Below are 26,314 nucleotides of genomic sequence, written 5' to 3' on the forward strand. Positions count from 1 at the left end.
GCGGGCGACCCAGGTGGCGATGAAAGCCTGCGCCACGTCGGCGGTGGTGGTGGAGACGAGGGGAACGGCCTCCGGCCACCTGGTGGTCCTGTCCACCATGGTGAGCAGGTGTGTGAACCCCCGTGACGGGGGGAGGGGGCCCACCAGATCCACGTTGACGTGGTCGAAACGTCATTCGGGCACGGTGAAAGGTGCCAGCGGGGCCTGGGTGTGTCGGTGGACCTTGGCCCGTTGGCAGGCTGTGCAGGTGCTGGTCCAATCGCGGACGTCCCAACGAAGGCCATGCCAGACGAATCGCGCTGACACCAGCTTGTGGGAAGCTTTCCGGCCCGGGTGGGAAAGGCCGTGGAGGGAGGCGAAGATGCGGCGTTGCCAGGTGACGGGCACGATGGGGCGAGGCTGGCCTTGGGAGACGTCGCAGAGCAGGACAGTGTCCGCGAAGGGGATGTCGGCCAGGCGGAGGCCCGTGTCCGCCGCCCGGAGGGCTTGCACCGTGGTGTCGGTGGTTTGGTCCGCCGCCATATGCGCGAAGTCCACGCCCAGGTGGACCGCGTTCGCGCTGGCCCGGGAAAGACAGTCGGCCACGGCGTTGTTTTTGCCGGCGGCGTGCCGGATGTCCGTGGTAAACTCCGACACGGCGGAGAGGTGGCGCTGTTGGCGGGCCGACCACGGCTCCGTGACCTTGGCCATTGCGTAAACCAACGGCTTGTGGTCGACGAACGCCGTGAAAGGTCGGCCCTCCAGGAGGTGGCGGAAATGGCGGACGGCCAGGTGTAGACCGAGGAGCTCACGGTCAAACGTACTGTATTTGAGCTCGTTCGGCCGGAGCTGCCGGCTGAAAAAAGCGAGTGGCTGCCAAACCCCGTTCACCCATTGCTCATGTACGGCGCCCACCGCGTAGTCGGAGGCATCCGTGGTGATGGCGATGGGAGCGTTGAGCACCGGTTGAGTGAGCAGTGTTGCGTCGGCGAGGGCCCGCTTTGAGCTTTGGAAGGCCGCGTCCATTGCTGCGGACCAGGCGATGTCGTGCTTGGCCGGCTTGACCCGGAGGGCTTCGTAGAGGGGCCGCATGAGTTGAGCAGCGCGGAGCATGAAGCGGTGATAAAAATTCACCATTCCCAGGAATTCCTGCAGGGCCTTTATGGTGCGGGGACGCGGGAACATGGTGATGGCCTCGACCTTGGTTGGCAGCGGCACGGCCCCGTTCTTGGTGATGTGGTGGCCCAAAAAATCAACGGCCGTCGTGCCGAAGTGGCATTTGGCCGGGTTGACGATGAGGCCGTGCTCGCTGAGGCGCCCGAACAGTGTTCGGAGGTGGAGGAGGTGCTCGGCCCGGGACGTGCTGGCGACGAGGATGTCGTCCAGGTAAACGAAAAGGAATGGCAGGTCACGCAGCACGCCGTCCATCAAGCGCTGGAACGCCTGAGCCGCTTTCTTGAGACCAAACGGCATCCGTAAGAATTCGAATAAGCCGAACGGCGTGATGACTGCCGTTTTAGGGACGTCGGCCGCCCTGACAGGTACCTGGTGATATCCCCGTATGAGATCAATTTTCGAAAAAATGACCCGTCCCGCCAGACGGGCGGAGAAGTCTTGGATGTGCGGGATCGGATACCTGTTGGGGGTGGTAGCGTCGTTAAGGCGGCGGTAGTCGCCACATGGGCGCCAGCCGCCCCCTGGCTTTGGGATGATGTGTAGTGGCGAAGCCCACGCGCTATCGGAGCGCCGCACGATGCCGAGGTGTTCTAAAGCATCGAACTCGGCTTTGGCCATGGCGAGCTTGGCTGGGTCGAGGCGGCAGGCTCTGGCGTAGCCGGCGGGCCCGTGGTTGGTATGTGGTGCTCGATCCCATGCCGTACTGCGACGGCCGAAAACGTCGGCCGCGTGAGGGCCGGGAACTCCGTGAGCAGGCGAGCAAACTCGTTCGCCGCCGGGAGGGCGCATGCCAGCTCGGTCGGCGCGGAGCTGCTCAATGTGCATACCAGGGAGCTGAAGGTTTCGGCGTTGATTAAACGACGCCGTTGGACGTCCACGAGCAGTCCGTGTGCGCAGAGGAAGTCGGCGCCTAGCAGAGCCATGGGCACGTTTGCGGTTACAAACGTCCAAGCAAAGCGTTGGCCGCCGAAGCAGAGGGTGACGTTGCGCGGGCCGAAGGTGCGGATGGCCGATCCGTTGGCCGCAACCAAGGAGGGGCCGCAAACCGCGGACTGCCTGTCCTGGTCAGAGGGGGGTATGACGCTCAGTTGGGCGCCGGTGTTGCACAGGAAGCGCCGTCCGGACGCTTTATCCGTGATGAACAGTAAGTTGCCCGTGTGGCCGGCGCTCATGGCTGGTAATGAACGCCGGCCCGGCCGTTTCCCGGCCTGCCGAAGGTGCACGGGGGTCGGCATGTCCGGGCCTTCTGTCCGAACCTGGCATGATAGTAACACCACGCTTGGTCAGGTGGAGGCCCCGGTCGTCGTGCTGGAGGTGGTCGGCTCGGTGTAGCAGCCGCCGATTGCATCGGCAGTTCGGTCGTCGACTGTGCCGGGTGCTCGGGCGCCATGGGTGTTGCGTCAGACGGCGGTGGGCCCCAGGTCGCTGCTGCGATGCGCTGGCCTGCGGCGGAGATCTTGTCGGCTTCCCTGGCAAGGGCACGGGGATCCGTGATCGTCGTGCTTGCCAGGGCGAGGCGTACCGGGCTAGGCAGCTGACAGAGGAACAGCTCCCGGAACAGGAATGCCGGAGAGTGCTCGCCGAGCAGCGAAAGCATGTAGTCCATTCGCTCGGAAGGGCGCGTGTCGCCGAGCTCGGGCAGGTCGAGCAGGCGCCGTGCGCGTTCCGCCGATGGGAGGGCGAAAGCGTCGAGGAGAAGCTTTTTAATCGCGCCGTATTTGTCAGTGGCTGGCGGGCTCTCGAGGAGGCTCAGGGCACGGGCCGCGGTGGCTGAACCGAGCGCTGCTACCACATGGTGGAAGCGGGTGTCATCGGCCGTGATGCCTCGCAGGGTGAACAGGGAGTCCGCCTGTGCGAACCAAACCACCGCGTGAGCCTCCCAGAAGGTAGGCAGTTTAAGGGCCACTGCCGTGTCCATGTCGGTAGGTCACCAATGAAGGAGCTCGGGCTCCCACGTCGATCGGAAGAATGGACGCGACAAAAAGCTGGAATTCGTCCGAGTTGCTTTATTCAAACAAAACACTCAGGTACTCTCAAAAGCCCGTTTATTGGGCAGCAATATATATACACACATTATCCCAGAGCGTTTGCCCAGGAAAGGCGAGAGGGGGCGTGGCCGAGCGTCCTGGCTGCGGCCTGGCAAGTTGAGGGCGAGCCTGCCCGGGCATGCCCGGGCGTCCCGACCGAGGCCTGGCAAGTTGAGCGCGGGCCTGCCCGGGCGTCCTGGACGAGCCCGGCATGGTGATCGCTCCGCGTCCTTGATAGGTGCAAGGCGATTGTGAAAACCCAGCGGTAGCCGCTACAATATCACCAATTTTAAGGCCACTTTTTTATATTGCAAATGGATCCTGTGCCTCACTATATGTATCGTCCCACTGGGAAGGTAGTATCACGTGACTCTATAAGTATATGGAGAGACCTAACATCGTTTCTGTCATCATATTGCTTGTGGGATTGAGTGCGACAGGGACTTGTCAGTGTGAGGTGGATGGTCTAGAGCAGTGGTCGGCTACCTTTTCCTAGTGGTGGGCCAGTTGTCATAGGGCTGTCCGAGCACGAGTCAGAAGGATAACTGAGTCGTTATTAGAGGTTAGAAGAGTTTATTTTGAATTTCCGGCTAATTGCCAAAAGTGAGGTCTGTATACAGTTCAAACATGGAATGGTATGGTTTTTATGTTGGTCTGTCGGTGGGAGCACTCTCCCTGTATTTTTGCGTGTGCACAACGAGCGCAATACAAAGGAAATGAAAGCCAAACTTTCCTCGGGTCTGACGTCCGAACCGAATGTGTCTATGCAGACCGGACCGGATGGAATCTCTTTGAGGGCCAGATCCGGCCTTCAGGCCGTAGGTCGCCTGCCCCTAATCTAGCGCATTAATATGAAGTTCGGCCACACCATCATCTTATTGCAGTTGCATGATGCTTCCCTAGCTCCCATGTGGGATGATAATAACACCGGGCAACCATGCCTACATAGTCCTGGGTGAAGAGCACTTGGTGGTCGAAACGTCAGATCCCAACTTGCCTACTCGGCAGCAGTATTAGTTGGTGGTGCTTTCAGCTTTGAATGCACATCTTCACAATCAGAGTCAAGATTTTTGAGAGTATGACTTACTCAAAACATTCAGAGGTACTAGAACTGGTACAAGAATGAATCGACATCCTGGGCAGAGCTTTCTGGCACCTGCCACCCATTCTTCAACAGAATTGTCCAGCCTCTCATTGGAAGATGCCCCCCAGAGAACATAGAACCATGGCCTCTGCAGCCTGTGAGCAGGCATATAAAGTATGAGGGTTAGTCAAGCTGCAAAGATGAGAAGGAGTACCAATGAACACATCTTGTAATCAGTTGTTGCCTCGAGGGAATGAAATGCAGAGAACAGGAGAGGGGCGGAAGAGGCTTGCTGTTTTGCTGATGGCTTTGACCTCTTGTTTTGCTGAACAGAGCAGGGAAATACATTCCATTACTTTGCAGGATGTACAGATTTTTGCAAATCTATTTGCTCTGATTGCAGATGGATGTGCTGAATTAGGGATTTAGACGTGATTATAACTCTTACTCTTCCTAACTCAGATCGGTGACAACTGAAAAGCCATGTTTGATCCCCGAGCTATGCAATGTCGTCACATCAGCTTTGCTTGTCACAATGCAACGATGTGCAGACAACTTCCAGGTGTACTTGTCACAATTACCACCGGTAGTCACACCGTGCTTCTAATTTTAGTCTAATTATATATCCTGGAAGGAGAAACTCACTTTGAATAACTTTGCCCACTCATAACAATGAAGGAACTAATTACTTACTGGCTTGTCAATTTGAACTGATACACGAGTTGATGAGAGAGACAGAGAGAGTGGAGAGGAAGAAGTGAGGGGGGAGAGGAGTGAGAAAGAGACAGAGGGGGAGAGCTAGAGAGGGAGGGAGAGGGAGAGAAAGGGAGAGAGAGTGAGAAAGAGGGAAAGAGCTAGAGAGAGGGGGAGTGAGGGAGAGAGAGTGAGAGCGAGGGAAAGAGGGGGGAGAAAGAGGGAGAGAGAGGGAGAAAGAGGCAAAGAGCTAGAGAGAGGGAGAGAGAGGGAGAAAGAGGGAGAAAGAGGGAAAGAGCTAGAGAGAGGGAGAGAGAGTGAGAAAGAGGGAGAAAGAGGGAAAGAGCTAGAGAGAGGGGGAGTGAGGGAGAGAGAGTGAGAGCGAGGGAAAGAGGGGGGAGAAAGAGGGAGAGAGAGGGAGAAAGAGGGCAAAGAGCTAGAGAGAGGGAGAAAGAGGGAAAGAGCTAGAGAGAGGGAGAGAGAGTTAGAGAGAGAGTGAGAGATGGAGAAAGAGGAAAAAAGCTAGACAAAGGGGAGACAGGGAGAGAGAGGGGGAGAGAGGGAAAGAGCTAAAGAGGGAGAGAGAGGGTGAGAGAGCTAGAGAGAGGGAGAGAGAGGGAAAGAGCTAGAGAGAGGCAGAGAGAGAGGGAAATAGAGGGAAAGAGAGGGAGAGAGATGGAAAGAGCTAGAGAGAGGGAGAGAGAGGGTGAGAGAGAGGGAAAGAGCTAGAGAGAGGGAGAGAGAGGGAGAGAGAGTGAGAGAGAGGGAGAAAGAGGGAAAGAGCTAGAGAGAGGGGGAGAGAGGGAGAAAGAGGGAGAGAGAGGGAGAAAGAGGCAAAGAGCTAGAGAGAGGGAGAAAGAGGGAAAGAGCTAGAGAGAGGGAGAGAGAGTTAGACAGAGAGTGAGAGATGGAGAAGGAGAAAGAGGAAAAGAGCTAGACAAAGGGGAGACAGGGAGAGAGAGGGGGAGAGAGGGAAAGAGCTAAAGAGGGAGAGAGAGGGTGAGAGAGCTAGAGAGAGGGAGAGGGAGAGAGAGGGAAAGAGCTAGACAAAGGGGAGACAGGGAGAGAGAGGGGGAGAGAGGGAAAGAGCTAAAGAGGGAGAGAGAGGGTGAGAGAGCTAGAGAGAGGGGGAGAGAGGGAAAGAGCTAGAGAGAGGGAGAGAGAGGGAAAGAGAGGGAAAGCGAGGGAGAGAGATGGAGAGAGGGAGAGAGAGGGAGAGAGAGAGGGAAAGAGCTAGAGAGAAGAAGAGGGAGGGAAAGAGAAGGAGAGGGAGGAAGAGAGAAGGAGAGGGAGGAAGAGAGAAGGAGAGGGAGGAAGAGAGAAAGACAGGGAGGAAGAGAGAAGGAGAGGGAGGAAGAGAGAAGGACAGGGAGGGAGACTTTTTTTTTTTTGACATTTGAGGTCCTTTTATTACAAAAATATTAAAGTGTGTATGTACAATTTACAAATCAAAAATCCCAAGGAAACAATGAGAACAACAATTAATCATTTCATTTTTACAAAAACATAAAATAAAGCAATACTTCCAAAATTATATAAAGACTTGATTATTTAAGAAAGAGATAATACCAACTCGTTTTGGCGAACTTCACAAACATTTTCTAAACACCATTTTTCCACAAACACGTCAAGTTCAGCCATGGTCTTGGAAAAATTAAATTCAAGTTTTACCCTTGTAGAAACGAGCGCAGTGACAAACGTCATGACGTTGCATTGGTGAAGCGGTTTACAGTTACACTTCTCCTTTCTGGACAAGTATAAGGCAAGTTTTGCTGTTGCTACAAAAAACACAACAGTTCATTATTCTTGTCTTGTGTACATTTATTTTGAAGCCAAAAATAAAGGAACGAAAAGTAAATCTGAAATTCAATTTGTGTGACACAAAGTTCAACCAGTTAAATAATGGAAAACGTCTTTCACAGCCAATGAAAAAATGAAATACATCCTCATTTACAGAGTCAATGGGGTGAGGGTTGAGGAGATGACAATATTGAGTTTCAGCAAAAGGGGCAGCATGCAGATATTGGGGCAAAATTCCTCACATATGTATTGCACGGGATGATCCGGTGGGCATTGTGCCACTGGAGATCCCCTGTTCTTTTGGTGATTTGCTTACAATACATCGCTTCCCATACAGGTTCAGTGGAGGGCCCAGCAGGGAGTCGTCTCTTCCAGCATGCTACTCCGTTTAATGGAGAAACACCGAGACTTAGGGACACGCAACACCTATGCAGGCTCTTGCTGCTTGCAGCTTGCAATTCACTTGTCCCTGTGCCAACAGGTGGAAGTTCTCTGGGGGAGCAGTCAAAAATCAGTTTAGGGAAATATGACTCATCAGGATGTTCATGTGTATTCTGAGTCCATAATACCCGTAGCTGATGACCTTTTTGTACGACTTTCCCCAATATTAAGCCGATTGTCCTCTTGGACCGAATTCCTGTCATATTTGAAATTTTTTCCACAGTCTTCCACCATACACCAGAGTTTGGCCGGAGGTGACATACTTTGTTCATGCCTGCATCAATGAAGCGTTGGCACAAATCACGGCTCTTGAATACATCAGGGAAGAGAGGGTTGAAAAACAGTAGTTCAACTTCGAACATCCCTGGGGAGTATGTGTCCTCTTTGTGACTCACTGTAAGACCTTTCTCGGCATTGAGAATGCTCTGGTAGAATATAGGGAGCGTTGCTGTATCCACATCCTTGAGGTGGGTCAGGAATACTTCATGACCATAGCCAAGTCTGCCGGCCTGTTGCAAGATATGGCAGGCCAATGGGTAGTTTGGCAGGTGCTCAACATATAGAAGGCGCCGAATGGAGCACAAGCAAAAGGCCATGAGGCGGGATTTCACGTGAACAAGGCCTTGGCGTCCTTCAGATGAAGTATGGCATATTATGTTTGGCCGCAGCCAATGATGGCCTCCCCAAAAAAATCCACAGGTTTGGCCTGGATCATTCTAAGCAGCACTTCCGGTGGTTGTAGGCAAATAAAACGATGCCATAAAGTTTCAGCAACCAAGTTATTGGCAACTAAGACGCGGCCCGTAAATGAAAGAGGCAGGGCAGGGCTCTTTTCCACAGGTTCAGTCTCCTCTCCATTTCTCCAATCAAGCCTTCCCAATTCTTTTCCATAAATTGTGTGGAACCAAGGGACACAACAAGGTAGTCAATACCATCTGACCTCCATTCTAAGTTTTCCAGAAGAGGAGGTAGATGTGTCGAGACAGGGGGGCAACTATTAAGGTAGGGCACCCAAATAGGTTTGCTTTTCCTCCAATTCACTTTCAGGGAAGAAGCCTGGAAAAAGGTTCTCAAGGATTTAACAAGAGCATCAATATCCTGGTTGTGTCTGATTATGACGCACACATCATCTGAATACGCTGATATAGTCAATGGTGGACTCCTTGGGAAACACGTCAGGCCAGAGCTATTCTCCCTGAGCTTACAAAGTAATGGTTCCATTGCTAATGCAAAAAGCAATCCTGAGACTGGGCACCCTGCCGTACCCCTCTCTGAACCTGCATGGGGGAAAGGAGTTCATTGTTTACCTCAATTACACTAGAGATGTCAGTGTACAATGGAGATATGAAGGCTCTGAAATTAACCCCACAACCACGTGCTTCCAGAACACGCCACAAACAAACATGATCAATATTGTCAAAGGCTTTTTCAAGGTCTAGAAAAATTATTCCAAAATCATTTTGATCGTGGTAAGTGCCCATTAAATCCCGAACTTAAAAAATGTTGTCATAAATGGATCGACTGGTGATGCAGAAAGTCTGATCGGGTAGGACCAGGTCACCAATGACTTTCTTCAGACGATTTGCCATCGCTTTTGAAAACAGTTTGGAGTCGGTGCACAATAGTGAAACTGGTCTCCAATTCTCCATCCGCCGGAGATCTCCTGACTTTGGGAGGAGACTCGCCACTGCTTTCCTTAGGCTTAATGGCATTGCACCAGTTCGCAGGGATTCTTGGATTACCTTTAAGAGTTCTGGACCTAAAATGTCCCAAAATTGCAAGTAAAACTCAGCTGGTAGGCCATGAATTCCTGGAGCTTTTCCAGATTCCATTCCAGCCAGAGCACATTCTAATTCAGGAAGGGTTAACGGCACAACCAGCTCCAGCCGTTGAGTCTCAGTCAGGGATGGGAGATGGGAGGTAAAGAGTTTCATCTTATCCTCACAAACATCTTTTTTTGCAAACAGTTCTGAAAGTACTTTGTAATGGTATTTTTTACCCCATCAGAATTTGCAATTACATTTTCACTGGGGTCTATAACTGACAAGATAAGCCGAGCTGGCTTCGTTTTGGATTCGAGGTGAAAAAAGGATTTGCTCGGGCTATCTGAATGAAATCATTTGCTCGGGCTATCTGATACTTTAATATTTTTTATTCTTAATCTAACTAATAACCCTGCAGCTTTCTCCTGCAATAGTTCTCAAAGTTGGGTCTTTCTTTCAAGGAGTAACTTATAGTTTGCCTCATTCTCTTGTTTCGCCAGTTTGTTCTCCAGTTTTCGAATTTCAGTTTCTAACCGAGCCAGTGTGACTCGACTTTCATGAGTGACATATGAATTAAACTGTTGACAAAACAGCCTTATAATATGGGTTTTCATATTTTCCCACCACAGGTTAATGGAAGCAAAACGGGGCTTTTTTTCAACTACTGCTATCCATAGATTGCGAAAGGCTTCCTTAAAAAATGCATCATCCAAAAGCCTCGTGGTAAATTTTGATTAGGCACTAGTATGCTTGAAATGAGGAAATAATAGTTCCATAGTGACAATGTGGTGGTCAGAGAAAATAGACGGGACAATATTTGAGAAGGTTATCATATTCCTAAAACGTGGGGTGATGTACCATCGGTCAAGCCTCGCTAAGGACACTTGACTATTGGAACATCGACACCATGTGTACTGTTGGTCATTTGGGTGTATCAAGTGCCATACATCAATAAATCCCACGACGGAAAGGAAATGGGAGAGGTCACCATGGGCTTCGGGATGTGGACCTGGTGAGTTTCTGTCCAATTTGGGCTCAAACGTGCAATTGAAATCACCCCCATGCATATGCACTGATTGAGGTCAAACAATTTTAAATGGTTTACCCCGACAGTAAAGAAAGTTTTACGGTCAGTACTTTCACTCGGTGCATATACATTAAAAATAATAAATTTTAGGTTATTAATCACCAGTTCCAAGGAAGCAAACCGGCCCTTTCTCACCTCCTGAAAGAGGTAAGAGTCAGGTACAAGTCCTGGTCTTAGCAAGAACCCAACTCTAGCAGATACAGACGACATGTTACTGAAGAAGCATTTACCTTTAAAAATGCTGCTCCAGTCATGTTCAACCTTCTCAATGATATGAGTTTCCTGCAGTAAGATCACATCAACTTATTTCCGTTTGAATAAACTATTTACTTGGATCTGGCAGATGTTATTCGCCCCACCACCATTTATATTAAGAGTTGCAAGAGTGAGTGTCTTCATATTTGTTTGTGAATTTTGTCTGACGCTGAGAAAACTCAAACTTTGCCTTTGTTATTATTATTTTTAGTCGACGGAACTGTGATTTTGTGAGGTTTAGTTCCTCAGATTTTTTTAGGACCAGTTTTGCAGCCTGAATAAAGGAAGCGATGTCGGGGAAATGATCAAAAATGACAACATTCCGTTGTCTGTACGTTTCATTGAGAAACGAGAGAACAGGATGAGGAGGGACTTGGGGCTGATCTTCCATTGATTGTGATAAAACAGTCACATCCACCTCCTCCTCTGATTCCGATAAGTCAGAAATTGCCCCAAAGGGGTCTGGGTCAATACCCTCAGCCATTCCTGTTTTATGAACATGTATGCCAGCTGTCTGGGGGGACCCCAGAGTGTTTGGTTTGGGAAACATCGGCAGACTGACTACGACTTTCCTCAAATGGAGTCAAATCATTGTTTCCACACTCCTGTGGATTTGCGTTTACACCCTCATTTGCTAAATGGGCATAATTATGTTGGACCATATAGTTAGGTCCAAAACTTCAATTCCGTGACCATTTTCTGGCTAGTAAGGTTTGACGATTGATTTGACTTCTATTGACATTTTATAACAAAAATAGCCTCTATGTCCCTCCCAAAAATCCCGGCATTTTTCGCCAGAGGCCCGAATCCAAGATGACCGCCGGCACTATCTTGAAAAATTAAGTTTTGAACCAGAACACCTAGAATCACGTACAAAGACACTTTTTTGGGTAATTTGACCACGAGGATTCCGAATCTGACATTAGTTTGACGTTATGACATTATTTTGACCCAGAAATCCAAGATGGCCACCATCCAGTAGAGCGAAAATGCAACTTTTAAATGGGAGAACATATGATCATGAATTAACACATTATTTTGGCTAAATCTATACTGGCCACGGAATTGAGGTCCTGATTAGTGAATTGCTATTTTCTTGTTTTTTATTTGTCTGTGTGTGTAATGTCATATACTTATTTCTGTCTTTCCAGGGAGTATACGAGCGAATGAGACGGCACTGAGAAGCGCAGTATTCAGAAGATAGCTGTCAAGAGAATGTCCACCGTTCCGTGTGTCCTCCAGTGTGGCGGGCTTTGCAATGAAGCCACTGATGTCGTTACCTCCGTTGAGAGTTGGGAAAATCTCAAGAAAAAAGCCCTGTTATGGAGCGGTCTTGACAAGTTCGGAGACGTTTATGCAACAGTCAATTGGGATAATGGTCCCGGCAGACAATGTGTCCATAAATCATGTAGGCTGACCTTATGGAATGCTAATAAACTGGAGCAGGCCAAGACAAGACAGAAAAAACGAGAAGTCAAGGAATGCCAATCTCAGTCTTCGTCCATGTCTGAGGCTTTCCCCCCGGCTGCTTCTCCACCTGCCAAGCGGCTGCGATCAAGTGTAGAAGGGCTGATACATGAAAAAACAAAATGTGTCTGGTGCTGTGAACCGGAGTCGGCAAAGCACCCAGAATCAAAGCTGTCCCTGATTTCGTATGATAATGCATGGGCAACGTTCAAGAGTCACACGGTGGTCCTCGAAGATCAGAGCATGCGAGACAGAATCAACTGTGTGATCGATTATGCAGCTGATGACCCATATGCGATTGAGATCAGATATCACAACAAATGCTGGTTGAAATATGTGCGTAGTTACCAGAAAATGAGTGAAGATGACAAACTCCCACGCATGCACAATGTCAATCTCCGTGAGGCTCAGACTAACTTCTTTGACCACATCAGAACAGTTATCTTTGAGGAATGTGAGCTAAGGTCACTACAGAGCCTCCTCAAAGACTACAGCTCTATCATATCTCGGTATGGCTTCTCAACATCCAGCATCAAGTCATCCTTTATCAAAGATATCCTGACCCGGGAGTTTGAGGGCAAGATCGGCTTCCACTCCCGCCCTCAGAGAAACCAGAGCGACCTAGTCTATGACACGTCTGGGGGTGGTTCATATGTTGAAGCAGCACTCTCCGCCATCGGTGTTGGCAGTGAACAACTGGTGCACAATGTGGCTAAGCGGCTCAAGGATGATGTCAAGTCAATCAAACCCATCCCATGGCCGCCAAGAGTCGAGGAGTTAGAAGAGGAGGAAGAGCTCTCGCCTCTCATGGTGCAGCTGCTATCTGCTTTGCAGGGGAAGAAGGAGGTAGATCTGTCTCCCAGCACACTCTCTCTCACCTCTCTCATCACGCAGTACATTACAAAGCGACCCACCACTACCGCCATCAATGCCACCGTCACCCTTCATGGGATGACTCGCAGCAAGGAGCTTATTGACTCTTACTACAAGCTGGGCATGGGGATCAGCTACCCGAACGTGCTTCTCCTACGTGACCTCTGGACCATGCATGACCTCGAGCGATGTTTGATCTGTCCTGATGAGATCGCTGAGGGAGAACCAAGCATTAGTATCATTGACAATGATGACTTTACCAACGACACGTTGACAGGAGGGGGGTACTGCACACCGCTGTAACTGGATGTTTCTGCAGCGTCTAGAACGTCTTGTACCGGATTATGAGGCTAACATCCAGGATGAGCAAACACGCATCACAGACGCAAAGACTGTGTCACAGGCACTAACTGAGAAGGCATCTGAGATGCAGGTAGTTAAGCCGTATAGGACGATAAAACGTGGGGAGCCTCCCATCCGGCCAAAGCCCACTATGTTCTCATCAAGTACAAAGCATCAGTGCAAGCGGAGCATTTTTCATGCCCTTGCTCGTGTGGACGTGGATGGTGACCGCCCTGATGCAGCTGAGCAGGCTATCCCTTCATACAATGGGTTTTATGCTGGTTTAAATGCGGAGCAAGGGAAGAGCAAGGCTTATTTTCATATGTCCTACAATCAACCGCCCAACAAGTCAGTTGTGAATGACATCATGGACAAGCTTTCTATCATCATTGCCACCAAGCACATGCCTTTCGCCTTCTTAGTGGGAGATCATCCCGTGTACGTCCTCATTACCCTGCTCAAGGCCGAGAACCTAAAGAAATACCATGACATTGTGCCCTTCCTAGGTCCCTTCCATACACAGTGTGTGATGATGAGTGCTATATACAAGCGCTACAACGGGAGTGAGTTAGGAGATGTACTCGTGGCAGCAGGAGTTATTGCCAAGGGCTCCGTTGATCGTGCGCTGAAAGGCAAGCATTACAAAAGGGGGCTGCGTTGCTTGAGGCTTATGTATGAGGTGCTCATGAGTCAGCTGGTGCAGGAGAGGCTCGTGCCCTGCCTGGCTGATGAGACGAGGGAAAACCTCGAGTTTCTGAGAGATACTAGTCTTTCCCAAGAATCCCGTGCTGCTGCTCATGCAGCACTGGAGGAGGATGCTGACCTGGACAGCCTTATCACTAACTTATTCATCCATGTGGAGGCCAGTGACATGGCAGACTACTGGAGGGACTTCCTGTCCATGACAGATGCACTAATGCAGAATGTCCACGCAGTCCATATCTGTAACTGGGACGAGTACGTCAGCTCTCTGCGCGCCATGCTGCCATGGATGGTAGCGTACGACAACAATAGGTACGGGAGGTGGCTATCTGACTTCTGGGCAATGCTGACAAATCTCCCTGCTGATCAGGTCACCTTCCTTCGTACTGACTTCGCTCAGTCCATCACAGGCAACCCCTACTCCAACATGGCCTGGGACATGTGGATCGAATGCACCATGAACAAGGGCAGCAAAATGAAGTCTGGCTGGCTCTCCATCCTCAAGAATGAGAAGCAGCTGCTGGTGCACTCCAGAAATGTGAACAATGTAGCCCAGATCCGGGCGGCTCATAATGCCTTGGCCAACCGAAAAAAAGCCAAGAGGAAGCACATTGAATGTGGCCCAAAACGAATGCGAGAGGATGAGCAGTGCGTGCAGGATCTGGTAGCCTGCATACATGAGTTTGACTCCTTTCCATTCGACCCATCCTCACCCACACTCCGCACCCTACAGTCAGCCATGCCTGCCTCTAATGAGCTCGTTGTGGACTTCAATTCTGCCCATGCTGCAGGGGAGGAAAAGTTGACCAGCTTCTTGCAGGAGCAGGTATTCAGTAAGAATACCTCCCTTCATGCACCTGTCCCTCTGAGTAAACGCTTGACATTTGCCAAGATGCCAGACACGGCGAAGCCCAGGGAGGAACTCAAAACGAGAGCTGCTGAAATGGAGCAGAATGCTCTCAAGGCAGTGATCAACCTGGTTGAGGTCAGTCATCTTGTGGACCTCACTGAGTTGCTGGAACATCGTGTTGTTGAGGAGTGTGTGGCTTTATTCAACTCCAATGGAACATACAGGAAGACACAGAAGAGTAAGCTCATCCAGAAACTCTCTCTGCAATCTGTAGATCTGCAGGAACCCTACACCGCTCTCATCGACATGGGCATGATTTGGAGGATGGCAACTCCATCAGCAGAGGATCGACAGACGCAACATGGCACCCCATACAAGTGGTCAGACTATGTCCACAAGGTGTCTTCCATCATCCTTGCCCGCCATGGTGATGCTGAACGTATCTTCTGTGTGAATGACCCATATGACACACCATACTCTACTAAAGATGACGAGCGAGACCTGCGGGTACAGGGTAAGGCACATATACCCAACACCTACATGAAATTGAATGACCCCTTCCCTTCTGCCCAAGCATTCAAAACACTTCTATGTAGCGTCAGCAACAAGGGGCGGATGCAAAAGCTGATATGCACCTACCTGACAGACCTTGCAGAGAGTGTTGATGCAGAGATTGTCTACTCTGTTGGCTCCCACTGCACCAATTTGTCAACCCAGCAACCAATGGAGAACTACAGCTTTGACCAGTCTGAGGCTGATACTGTCCTCTTTTCTGCTTACGCAGTTCTGCATGAATCAGGCTACAGTGGCCCTGTTGTCATTGATACCGCTGATACCGATGCCTATGTCGCGGCAGCAGTCATCTCGCAGCAGCTGCCCGGAAAGCTCTGTATCAAGAGGAAGAAGGAGACTATCTCATGTCATGGCCTGGTTAATGACGAGATGGCAGACTGTATTGTGCAGCTGCACTGTATGACAGGCTGTGATGCCAACTCAGGCTTCGATGGCAAGGGTAAGAAGTTGGTGTATGACCGGGTGGCGAAGAGCCCTGTGGCTCGACGGCAGCTCTCGCTGTGTGGAGATAGCCTTGACCTTGAGGAGGAGGTGCTAGAGGAGCTCTTCCAGTTCACACGACATGTCATCTATGGCGACGAAAAGAGTAGCACCATGGCTGAGGCCCGTGCAGCAAAGTGGAAGACACTGAAAAACAAATCATTTATCCGTCTCCCTCCAGATGCAGACAGCCTACGCCAACACTGCCTCCGAGCAAACTACTTGGCATATCTTGTGCGTCATCCCTCCAAGAAACACCACCCCTCGCCACTCGGACATGGCTGGGAGCTGGTGGGTGGTCGCTGTCGCCCTGTCCGCCACACGCAACCTGCTCTCCCGACACATCTACCTGCACCAGGGCCAGCTGAAGAGAGTGAGGAAGATGAGAGCCAGGAGGGGAATGAGGAGCGAGATGATGATGTACAAAGGCGGGGAGATTCATCGGAATCTGATGATTCAGATTCTAGTGAAGCAGAATGCTCTGATTCGGAACTAATCATATAATTAAAGGTCATATTGATTAATTACTTCATTTGAAAACTGTTCAAGTCACAGCTATTAAAAATAGCTTATTTTGAAGTGTAATGAGTTTACTTGTCATGCAATCATCAATTACTTTACTGCAAGATATCCTTATGGAGGTAGTTTCTTTAACATGTTTAAGTACAAAAGTTGCATTTTCGCTCTACTGGATGGTGGCCATCTTGGATTTCTGGGTCAAAATAATGTCATAACGTCAAACTAATGTCAGATTCGGAATCCTCGTGGTCAATTTACCCAAAAAAGTGTCTTTGTACGTGATTCTAGGTGTTCTGGTTCAAAACGTAATTTTTCAAGATAGTGCCGGCGGTCATCTTGGATTCGGGCCTCTGGCGAAAAATGCCGGGATTTTTGGGAGGGACATAGAGGCTATTTTTGTTATAAAATGTCAATAGAAGTCAAATCAATCGTCAAACCTTACTAGCCATAAAATGGTCACGGAATTGAAGTTTTGGACCTAACTAATAGTTTTATCACCTTCATGTGGTCGAATGAGGTGGGGTGGGAGAAAGCTGAGGTGGGTGTGAGAAAGATGAGGTGGGTGTGAGAAAGATGAGGTGGGTGTGAGAAAGATGAGGTGGGTGTGAGAAAGATGAGGTGGGTGTAAGAGCATCCCATTGATGGCAACTCTTTGGCTGCACAAATGGGGGAAGTCAGAAAGCCAGGTATGAAGACAGCCTTGTATGCCGCAGGTGGCAAGCTTGGCTAGCAGACAGAGCAGGATGACAAACTGCGTCACATGCTTGAGATATGTCCAAGGAGATGGTTCTGAGCTCTTACTTGAGTTTATGGTGTCCAATCATTGTTGAGAAGGAAGCAATAGTCGGTTCAGATTTAAATGACCAGGACACAATGTAAACTGATGTTCAGACATCCAGTTGTTTGAAAAGAGTAAAGACTTTACATCAGTAGTGATGAATGATTCCATGATTATCCCGTCCCATGCGCGTGTACGTGTCTGTCTGTATGTCTGTTCGGGCTATAACTTTCTTTTTTTTACCGTTTGAGCTTTTGTCATCATAATTATAAACAAAGTTTTATTATGAGAATATGGAGAAAACAAATGAATAATTTTGTCAAAAGGTCAAAAGGTCAAAGGTCAGCAACACATAAAATCATAAATTTTCATCCAATTGACATGAAAATTTAATTATCATTTGAGCTTTGTCATCAAATTTTCAACAAGGTTTTATTATGAGAATATGGAGAAGACAAATCAATAATTTGGTCAAAAGGTCAAAAGGTCAGCATCACATAAATCGTCAATTTTCATCCAATTGACATGAAAATTTAATTATCATTTGAGCTTTGTAATCAAATTTTCAACAAGGTTTTATTACGAGAATATGGAGAAGACAAATCAATAATTTGGTCAAAAGGTCAAAAGGTCAGCATCACATAAATCGTCAATTTTCATCCAATTGACCTGAAAGTTTTAGAATTTGCATATTGGGTCACTCAATTGGTTCACCAATAAAAAAACAGAAGCCGATTGTTTTTTTGTTTTTTTAGATCAAAAGGTCAAGGTTGCATAAAATCGTCAATTTTTATCCTATTGACATGAAATTCGAGCAGGGTTTGCATATTGGGTCACCGAAGCCGATTACTTTTGAGGTCATAAGGTCGAGGTCGCCTAAAATCATAAATGTTTTTTGTATTTTTTTTGGCTGTTTTCATCATGTTTAGCATATGGAAGAGGAAGTTTGGATACAAAGTGGATGCGGACTGGGCTTTGCATTTTCAGGTGTTTTCTAGTTTTGCTTGTAAGTTTGCTGACCTGTAATTGATAGGATGTTTTTGCACACTTCCTATAAAACGGAGTGATATTAACTACCTTCCTGGTAGCCTGAAGGTGGCTGAAAGGAGGAGGACAAGCTGAAGAGTACAGACAGAGGAGAAGCAAGAGCAACACAGCCGGAGTTGAGAACGAGGCGCCGATACCATCTGAGTCAGTCGCCGAAACAGGGTTGACGTTTTACGGACTTTCTCTACATCCCAGATGCGAAGGTAAGGTGGGGACAAAGCGGGATGGGTTAGGTACACGAGACCTAGAGGCTAACATCGAGATTGAGATTCTCTGCAATGTCTCGAGCATTGTGTTGAGATTGCACAAGCTCGTTCCCTAAATCCATCAATGTATTTCCTTCCTTATTCCACCCAAGCCCCTTATTTAGCCCCCTTATTCCTTCCTTATTTTATTTTTTTTTTCCACCCAAGCCCCACCAGGTGAGGCTGAGATGCTGCAACGTGAATATTTTGCAGTTATAGTACTGTTCGTGGTGACGCTGCTGCTGTTCCAGGCATTGCAGAGTGGACATTACAAGAACACCATTATGACCCAGGACCGTCAGGATTTGAGGCCGACGTATGTATCTGTACAACATGAATTGGCGAATAACATTTTGCGAGAAAAATCGTTTCAAAGAGAAAGTCATGGACAGCAGAGCCTTACTGACCACACCATCAACTTGCACAATGGACAGACTCGACCTATTCCACACGCAACGACTCCGCAAGCCATCCGGACAAATATGAATTTTGAACTCGACGGCAGACATTATGGAACCTTTCCTTTTTTAATCGACCAGCCAGCCTGCCATCCAGATTCAGATCCTTTCCTCATATTATTGGTCTTCACAGATTACGCTTCTTCGGCGGCACGGAAGGCCATACGCCTCACATGGGGAAGGCCCAATGCTTTTCCAGGCATTCCTACACGGATGCTCTTCCTGCTCGGTGAGGGAGGAAACGAAATGACCCATGCGGCAGTTCTCCAAGAGAACGAACTAAACAAAGATATCCTGATGCAGGCCTTCAGGGACTCGTATCGCAATCTCACACTCAAAATGCTCATGGGCCTCAGCTGGGTGGCCTCGCATTGTCCACGCACTCCTTATGTCATGAAGCTTGACCAGGACACCTTCGTAAACTTGCGAAGTCTGCTCTGTAATGTTCTGCAATCCGGAAATGCATCCTTTAAGCAATTCTTCATGGGCCATGTCATCGATGGAGGTCCTGACAGGAATAACCGCAGCAAGTGGTTTATGCCAGAGTCTGTGTATAAAGGCCGGCGATACCCATCGTTCTGCTCAGGGTCTGGCTACTTGATGTCAGGTGACGTGTCCGCCAAGCTGGTACAAGCGGCACATGGAGAGAGTCTTCTCTACCTTGAGGACGTGACGGTCGGATTCTTGTTGAGAAAGATTGGAATCAAACCAATTGCAAACCCCCAATTCTACCACTGGCGCATACCCTTCTCAACATCTTTATATAGTCACTTGGTAAGTGCACACATGGTCAGTCCACATGAAATGCAAGCATACTGGACAAGGGTCATGCAGGAGGGACCTTATCACTGCCGAGGTTAGGAATAACTGGCACAAGGAATAGATGATGCGTGCTATGAAATATCTGAAAGTTCTTCCCAAATGCATACATAGAGTTAGGGTTGTCCTGAGAGAGGTGTTCCACTCCAGCGATGTCTGCATATGTTGTTTGGTGTTGTCGTTTGAATGTATGCCAAAGTCCAAGCCATTGCCTTTAAGCAACCCTACTTTATATAAGGTACCCGTTGTAAATGGATGTTCTCTTTTTCTGAAGAACGTAACAGAACATGATGTTCTTCCTAAAATTTTTATGCCTCCGCCGACAAAGTCACCGGAGGCGTTATGTTTTCGGGTTGTCCGGTCTGTACGGGCTAAACCTCGTTTTTCTCAGCAACCATATGTCCGATTGAGACGAAACTTTCAGGGTAGGAGTGACACCCATGCAGAATGTTTTTCTGATAAATGTGACGTCATAGGTCACGTGGTATGGCAGCCAGATTGGATTGAAGGAAAATATTAAATAATGACATCTCTGAAACCGCTCACCCTATCGATGCGAAATTTTACAAATATCATCTAACAGCACTGTTGCATATAGTTTGAAAATGATGATGTCATAGGTGACGTGGTTTGGCAGCCATATTGGATAGAAAAACGAACCTTATCCGATCAACACTAAACTTCACAAACGTGATCGCCTACCCATATGTATGCAAAGTGATGGCATCTACCCGTTGTGGGACTATGCGGAGGCATATTGGCGACACAGTCGCATTGTTCTAGTTTAAGAATTTCTTAAGAACCATCAGAACATGATGTTCTGTTAAGCGATCGCTTGTGTACGTACGTGTCTGCCTTTTTAAAATCATTTTCTTGGCAACCGTTGGTCCGATTGACAGGAAATTTCCCCTATAGTATGAGTATATTGGTAGAATTTATTATTAATAATTATGACGTCATACGTCATGTGATGCTGCGCCATCTTGTTTAAATTCATCTATTCATTTTCTTGTAAACTGTTGGTGCGATTGACACAAAATTTGAACCATAGTATGTATGCGTCTACTCGTGTAGAATATTTAGTGATAATTAAGACGTCATAGGTCACATGGTAGGGTGCCATCTTGGAAAAACTGAAAATTTTTTGACCTCTTTATCTCCGAAACCGCTTCGTGGGAAAAATTTAAACTTGGCTCATTGTAAATAACTCCAAATGAGGAATAAGTTTTTTTTAACGATGACGTCATTGGTGCCTTTATTATGACATAATAATTTGATAAATACAACGTTCAGTCCGATCAGTTTGAAATTTCTTGAGCGTGATCTATGCAACAATTATATTGGAGAATGTAAATTTATGACGTCATCGGTCACGTGGTCTGGCAGCCATATTTGATGAAAGAAAAAAAAACCTGAAGAAACTGAAGAGTTGGCTCGCACCAAGTCGACTGCGCAAGGTAACTATTCTATGAATACCATCTATAGTTATCTGAAGAAATGTTTGGATTAGACATAAACTACTGAAAGTGTTACAGCACTGAAAAAATATATAAAGCTTCCACAGACAAAACAAATACTCGGAATCTAACCTGAACATCCTTGGTTACCTTATAGAATGCATGATTCTCTATATTCTTTGTCCGCCATCCTCCTAGCAAAAAGCCGTTTTATATTTCTCATGTTGCAATTGGTGCTTGTCCAAATCGAAGTGAGATCTCACTTGTAGTCAGCAGAGCATGTTACCTCTACTTCAATGGCCCCGTTTAATCACACCTTATTGTTTCGCACAACTCCTGCACGAACCGGCTGGCCAGGCCCGATGTTGTGCCAAAGGTGACTTGTACACAAAGTTGTAACTTGTTCAGGGTCTTTACTCTGCATGTAATCTATTGACATGCTCCACTTTCAGTTGGATTTAAATCCATAATATTTGGGTTTGCTAGTCTCATAACCTATTTGTAATTTGTGAAGAAAAGTGACTTAAGATAAATATGATTTTCTCTAGGCTGGCAGGATGGCCTACAGGTATACACGCTCGCCTCTAACCTCTAAGCTGTCTAGTCTGGGTTCGAATCCCGACCCAGCTATAAGCTGTCATCCCGGTGTTTCACAGGCAGGGTGATTCATCCCCTCGGGTGGATGATAACCTCGATGTCCCATCTGTTGGCATTACTTGGTTGATGATGTCAGCATTAGTTTGTGGATGATCCCACGGTGTCCTTTGCGAAGAGTACGCAGCACCATGGCCAAATTCCAAATTCCTGCCTTATCTACTGCTGGGAAGGCAATGGCAAACTACCCAGTATAACCTTTGCCAAGAAACTACCCTAGCACCACCGATGCACTGTAACAGAGTATGGCACATCAGAATCATAAAGTTGCTCACGTATGGTCACATTCTATGCATTTAAACCTATTTCAGACAGGGGATACCACACTTTACTTGATGTAAAAATTCCAAAGTTGAATGGCTTTGTTTTTCTCACAATGCAAAGCTGCATGTGCCTTATGGATGATGTGTCATTTTGACATTTTGGGCAATGCTGCGCTGCCATTTTTGATGCAACACCATGATGAAAGTGGAGCTCCCTACCGGCATTGCAATGCATCTTGCTACCTGTTGGGAATTGATTTGAAGAGAACATGACTTGAAATCTGCACCGGCCAGGCCAGCACAGGGCCCAAGAGTCATCCGCAATAAAAACCACTTTTGGGAGTCCTGGGATGATGAACCGAGCACCATTGACCACTGAATCCTGAATTGTGCGATCTCCCGGCTAATTTATATTGCTACTCTGGACACACTTTCTGTGTAATTTGTATTGTGAACAAGTTGTGTGACTTATAATGCACGACTTGTAGTGATGGCGGCAGTTTTGAAAGTCGAAAATCGAAGAGTTTTGAAATTTCTTTAAAATGTAAATCGAAAATGTTTGAAAATCGAAAAATCTGAATAGTCAGCTCAGGGATCAATGTACATATTGCCTTATACAGTTATACTGTGTACGTATGTGCAGGTAGTAGGTACTGCATAGTCTGGACATTTTTCTTTGTTTTAATGTCTTCTTTTCCGATTTTCAGCCTCCTCCCTTCCCCTTGCCCCACAAAATAACGAAGTCTGTGAGTCATAGCCGATGACAAGTTTTGCTTTGTGTGTGGGAGTATCACTCTGATGAATATGAGAGGGGAAAATGTTATGTTAATGTTGAATTCTAGTACTTTTTAAATGATCTTGCTTTTGTTGATTGCGAATATTTATTGGTGGCGATAATTTAATGGCGGCGAATATTTATTGTTGGCATTTTAGATTATGAAGGAAATAAAAGGGACAAACATGAAAATTGTAGACTACATGTTATATGATTAAAGTTATTTTGCTGAATCTATCAGGACATGTATGTATGTATTGCTGGAAGGATAGCCGAGAGCGATGCACACTCGCATTTAAGCTGTCTAGCCAGGGTACGGAATCCCTACCCACCGACATTTGCCCCATGCATGTTATCTCATGGAGCAGGAGAGATGTGGGTGGAATAATGTGCACCAGATGTGAGTGGTACTATCACCAAAAGGAAGGAGAAAGTGAAATGCATACTTAAGAGGCAGGTGCAGTCAGAGATGATTTTGTTATCCTACGCATGCAAATCAAAAAGTGAGGTTAGGCAATTGGTTTACTTCTGTCTATCTGTCCTTCGTTCTATAAAAATCAGTTTTTGATCGAGGAACAACCTTATTTGAATATAATGTTCTATTTTGAACATCAAGCTGAACATGAATCAGAAAACAAACCTGCAGTTTAACAGTACTTTGGCTCTGAATCCATCCCGATCACACATACTCTGAGAGGAGTGAGATTTAAAAAAACTTTTTCTTTCTCTGCCTGTCTGGCAGTCAAACAAAATTGAAAATCATTCCAAACAGGAAACGTTCTGTTTTTAAAGACGGCACAAATGACACAAACAACAGGTACGAATAACTAATATGATGTTAAATAAGGTGGTGTAAAAGACCTTGCATCAACGGCAGTAAATTTCCAGAATGTTTTTTTTTCTATGACCTTTAAAATATTTGTTTAAATTGAATGATATACCTGAACACTGCAGAACACAAATCGCCTATTTAGCACTTTCAAAACCCTTCGGTTTAGCAGTACTTTGACAAAATATTATGCCATTTTACGTCATCTCGACCAAATTTGGTGCTTGTAGACCTCGCCCTGTCCTTGTTAGCTCACCTGGAAAGTAGTTCTGGGGAACTTATGCGATGTCGCGTTGTCAGTCCGTCAATCCGTAAACACTTGCAACTTCTTCTCTGAAACTGCTGATGGGATTGTGACCAAACTTGGCACAAATGATATGCGGTATGTTGCAACTCAAGTTTGTTCACTGCATGAAAAAAAATCGAAGACTAAGTGTGTCTACCGGGGGTCAAAGTGGATCCAGATTTGCCACCACCCTCACCCCCTGCCCTCCCAAAATAGGTATTTGCTCTCTTCTCTGAAACTACACGTACACAATTCAATGAAACTTGACCACAACCTTCACCACCCATGATGCACCAAAATTTCTTCACGGCATAAAAAAAAATCAGGCCCTACGTGGGGGTTGCCCCCTGCCACCCCTCCCCCCCCCCCAAATATGTATCTGCTTTCTTTTCAGAAACTACACGTACAATTCCGATGAAACGTGACCACAACGTTCCATTTATCACTTGTGATGTACCAACGTTTAGTCACGCCAATAAAAAAATTGGGGTCTAAGATGGTTTATGGGGGTTTATGGGGATGGTAGCCACAAAACCATCCCCCCTCCCCTCCCCCTAAAATAGGTATTTGCTTCCTTCTCAGAAACTATACACAGGCAATTCCGTTGAAACTTGACCACAACCTTCATCATCCATGATGCATCAATTTTTGTTTGTTAACGTTTGATAACAGCATAAAAAGCTCGGGGTTTAAGGGGGTGTGTGGAGGGTTTTAACTTATTCACAACCTTCATTATCGGTTCACTACAAAAAGACTTTTGCAGCCATAGGCTGAATTACAGTGAATTTATAAATATTGCAGGTACTAGGGCATGCCCGTACTATATATATGCCCGTACTATATATCTATCTAAAATTATATCCCCCCCCTCTATTTACATGAAATGTTTTGGTCCATTCGCAACGCCAAAGCGAACGGCGAACGGCTTGCGAGTACAGTGACAATCCCCCCCCTCTATTTACATGAAATGGTTTCGTCCATTCGCAACGACCACAGAACCCCCCCCCTCTATTTACATGGAATGGTTTGGTCCATTCGTAACGCCAAAGCGAACGGCGAACGGCTAAATCGCCATAGCTCGGTAAGTACTTGTCCGATTAATTTCAAACCTTGAAAAGGCACATCCTCGGGTCCCCAGCAATATACCTGGCAAGTTTCAAGTATATCGGACCGGTAGTTGTCGAGATCTATATCTAAAATTATATCCCCCCCCTCTATTTACATGAAATGGTTTGGTCCAAAGCGAACGGCTTGCGAGTACGGTGACAATCCCCCCCCTCTATTTACATGCAATGGTTTGGTCCAAAGCGAACGGCTTCCGGAGTTTGGTAAAGAAATCGCCATCGCGTGCACAAACGCGCAGGAAAGCGAATGAATCGCAAATTCGGTTTTATTAGTTTTAAAACATAGTTTAACGCCAACATAGTTTGCAAACGTGAAATAAATGAATACGCTCTCAAATGTGCCATCCGAGGCAGAGTGTGTCCTCCACGTTCGGCACACGCGATCGTTCGCTGCTCTCTGATTGGTTGAATCGTTTTTTGGACATAGCTCGGTAAGTAATTGTCCGATTAATATGAAACCTTGAAAAGGCACATCCTCGGGTCCCCAGCAATATACCTGGCAAGTTTCAAGTATATCGGACCGGTAGTTGTCGAGAAACAGCGGTCACAGACAAACAAACAAACGTACAGACGTACAGAGATTACTGGAATTATAGATAGACTAGGGCATGCCCGTACTATATCTATATCTAAAATTATATCCCCCCCCCTCTATTTACATGAAATGGTTTGGTCCAAAGCGAACGGCTTGCGAGTGGTGACAATCCCCCCCCTCTATTTACATGCAATGGTTTGGTCCAAAGCGAACGGCTTCCGGAGTTTGGTAAAGAAATCGCCATCGCGTGCACAAACGCGCAGGAAAGCGAATGAATCGCAAATTCGTTTTTATTAGTTGTAAAACATAGTTTAACGCCAACATAGTTTGCAAACGTGAAATAAATGAATACGCTCTCAAATGTGCCATCCGAGGCAGAGTGTGTCCGCCACGTTCGGCACACGCGATAGTTCGCTGCTCTCTGATTGGTTGAATCGTTTTTTGGACATAGCTCGGTAAGTAATTGTCCGATTAATATGAAAACTTGAAAAGGCACATCCTCGGGTCCCCAGCAATATACCTGGCAAGTTAAAAGTATATCGGACCCGTGGTTGTCGAGAAACAGCGGTCACAGACAAACGTACAAACGTACAGACAGAGATTACTGGAATTATAGATAGATAAGCACAAAAAAATAAAAATGGCTCAAACATAAAATAGCAAATAAATAAGATAAAATTGCCGTCCAAACCAAGAAAAAAATACAGATATCTAACAAAACACAAGAGGCATCAAACTCATAACACAAGGACCTCATCCAATTCTTATTCAAAATTGAGGTTAAAAAGGGGATGGGGGGTGCACTTGTAGCGGTTGGTTTGACATCTAATAGTAGATAACATGTCAGAGTTCCTTAAATTATTGTTCCTAGGTGGGGGGAGCCAATCTCTGTGTATGTTTGATTTTAAACGTACATTGCCAAAATTGAGGGAG

General features: G+C 47.0%; 1 protein-coding gene across 3 annotated transcripts in view; it reads left to right on the plus strand.

The window, feature by feature from the left end:
• The window catches only part of LOC137433172 (beta-1,3-galactosyltransferase 1-like), a 166,653-nt gene that overhangs the window by 102,647 nt on the left and 37,692 nt on the right, over positions 1 to 26,314 (plus strand). For 2 of the 3 annotated variants that reach the window (XM_068125624.2, XM_078783668.1), the window contains 2 exons: positions 17,978 to 18,139; positions 18,350 to 22,799. In XM_068125624.2, the coding sequence (XP_067981725.2) occupies positions 18,370 to 19,500 (1,131 nt within the window). In that variant the 5' untranslated portion in view covers positions 17,978 to 18,139; positions 18,350 to 18,369 and the 3' untranslated portion in view covers positions 19,501 to 22,799. Of the gene's footprint in view, positions 1 to 17,977; positions 18,140 to 18,349; positions 22,800 to 26,314 lie in introns of those variants that run through there. The other variant, XM_078783667.1, reaches the window with a different exon arrangement.

Source organism: Myxine glutinosa, chromosome 8 (assembly GCF_964187855.1).
Source record: "Myxine glutinosa chromosome 8, kmMyxGlut1.1, whole genome shotgun sequence".
NCBI classification, from domain to species: domain Eukaryota; kingdom Metazoa; phylum Chordata; class Myxini; order Myxiniformes; family Myxinidae; genus Myxine; species Myxine glutinosa.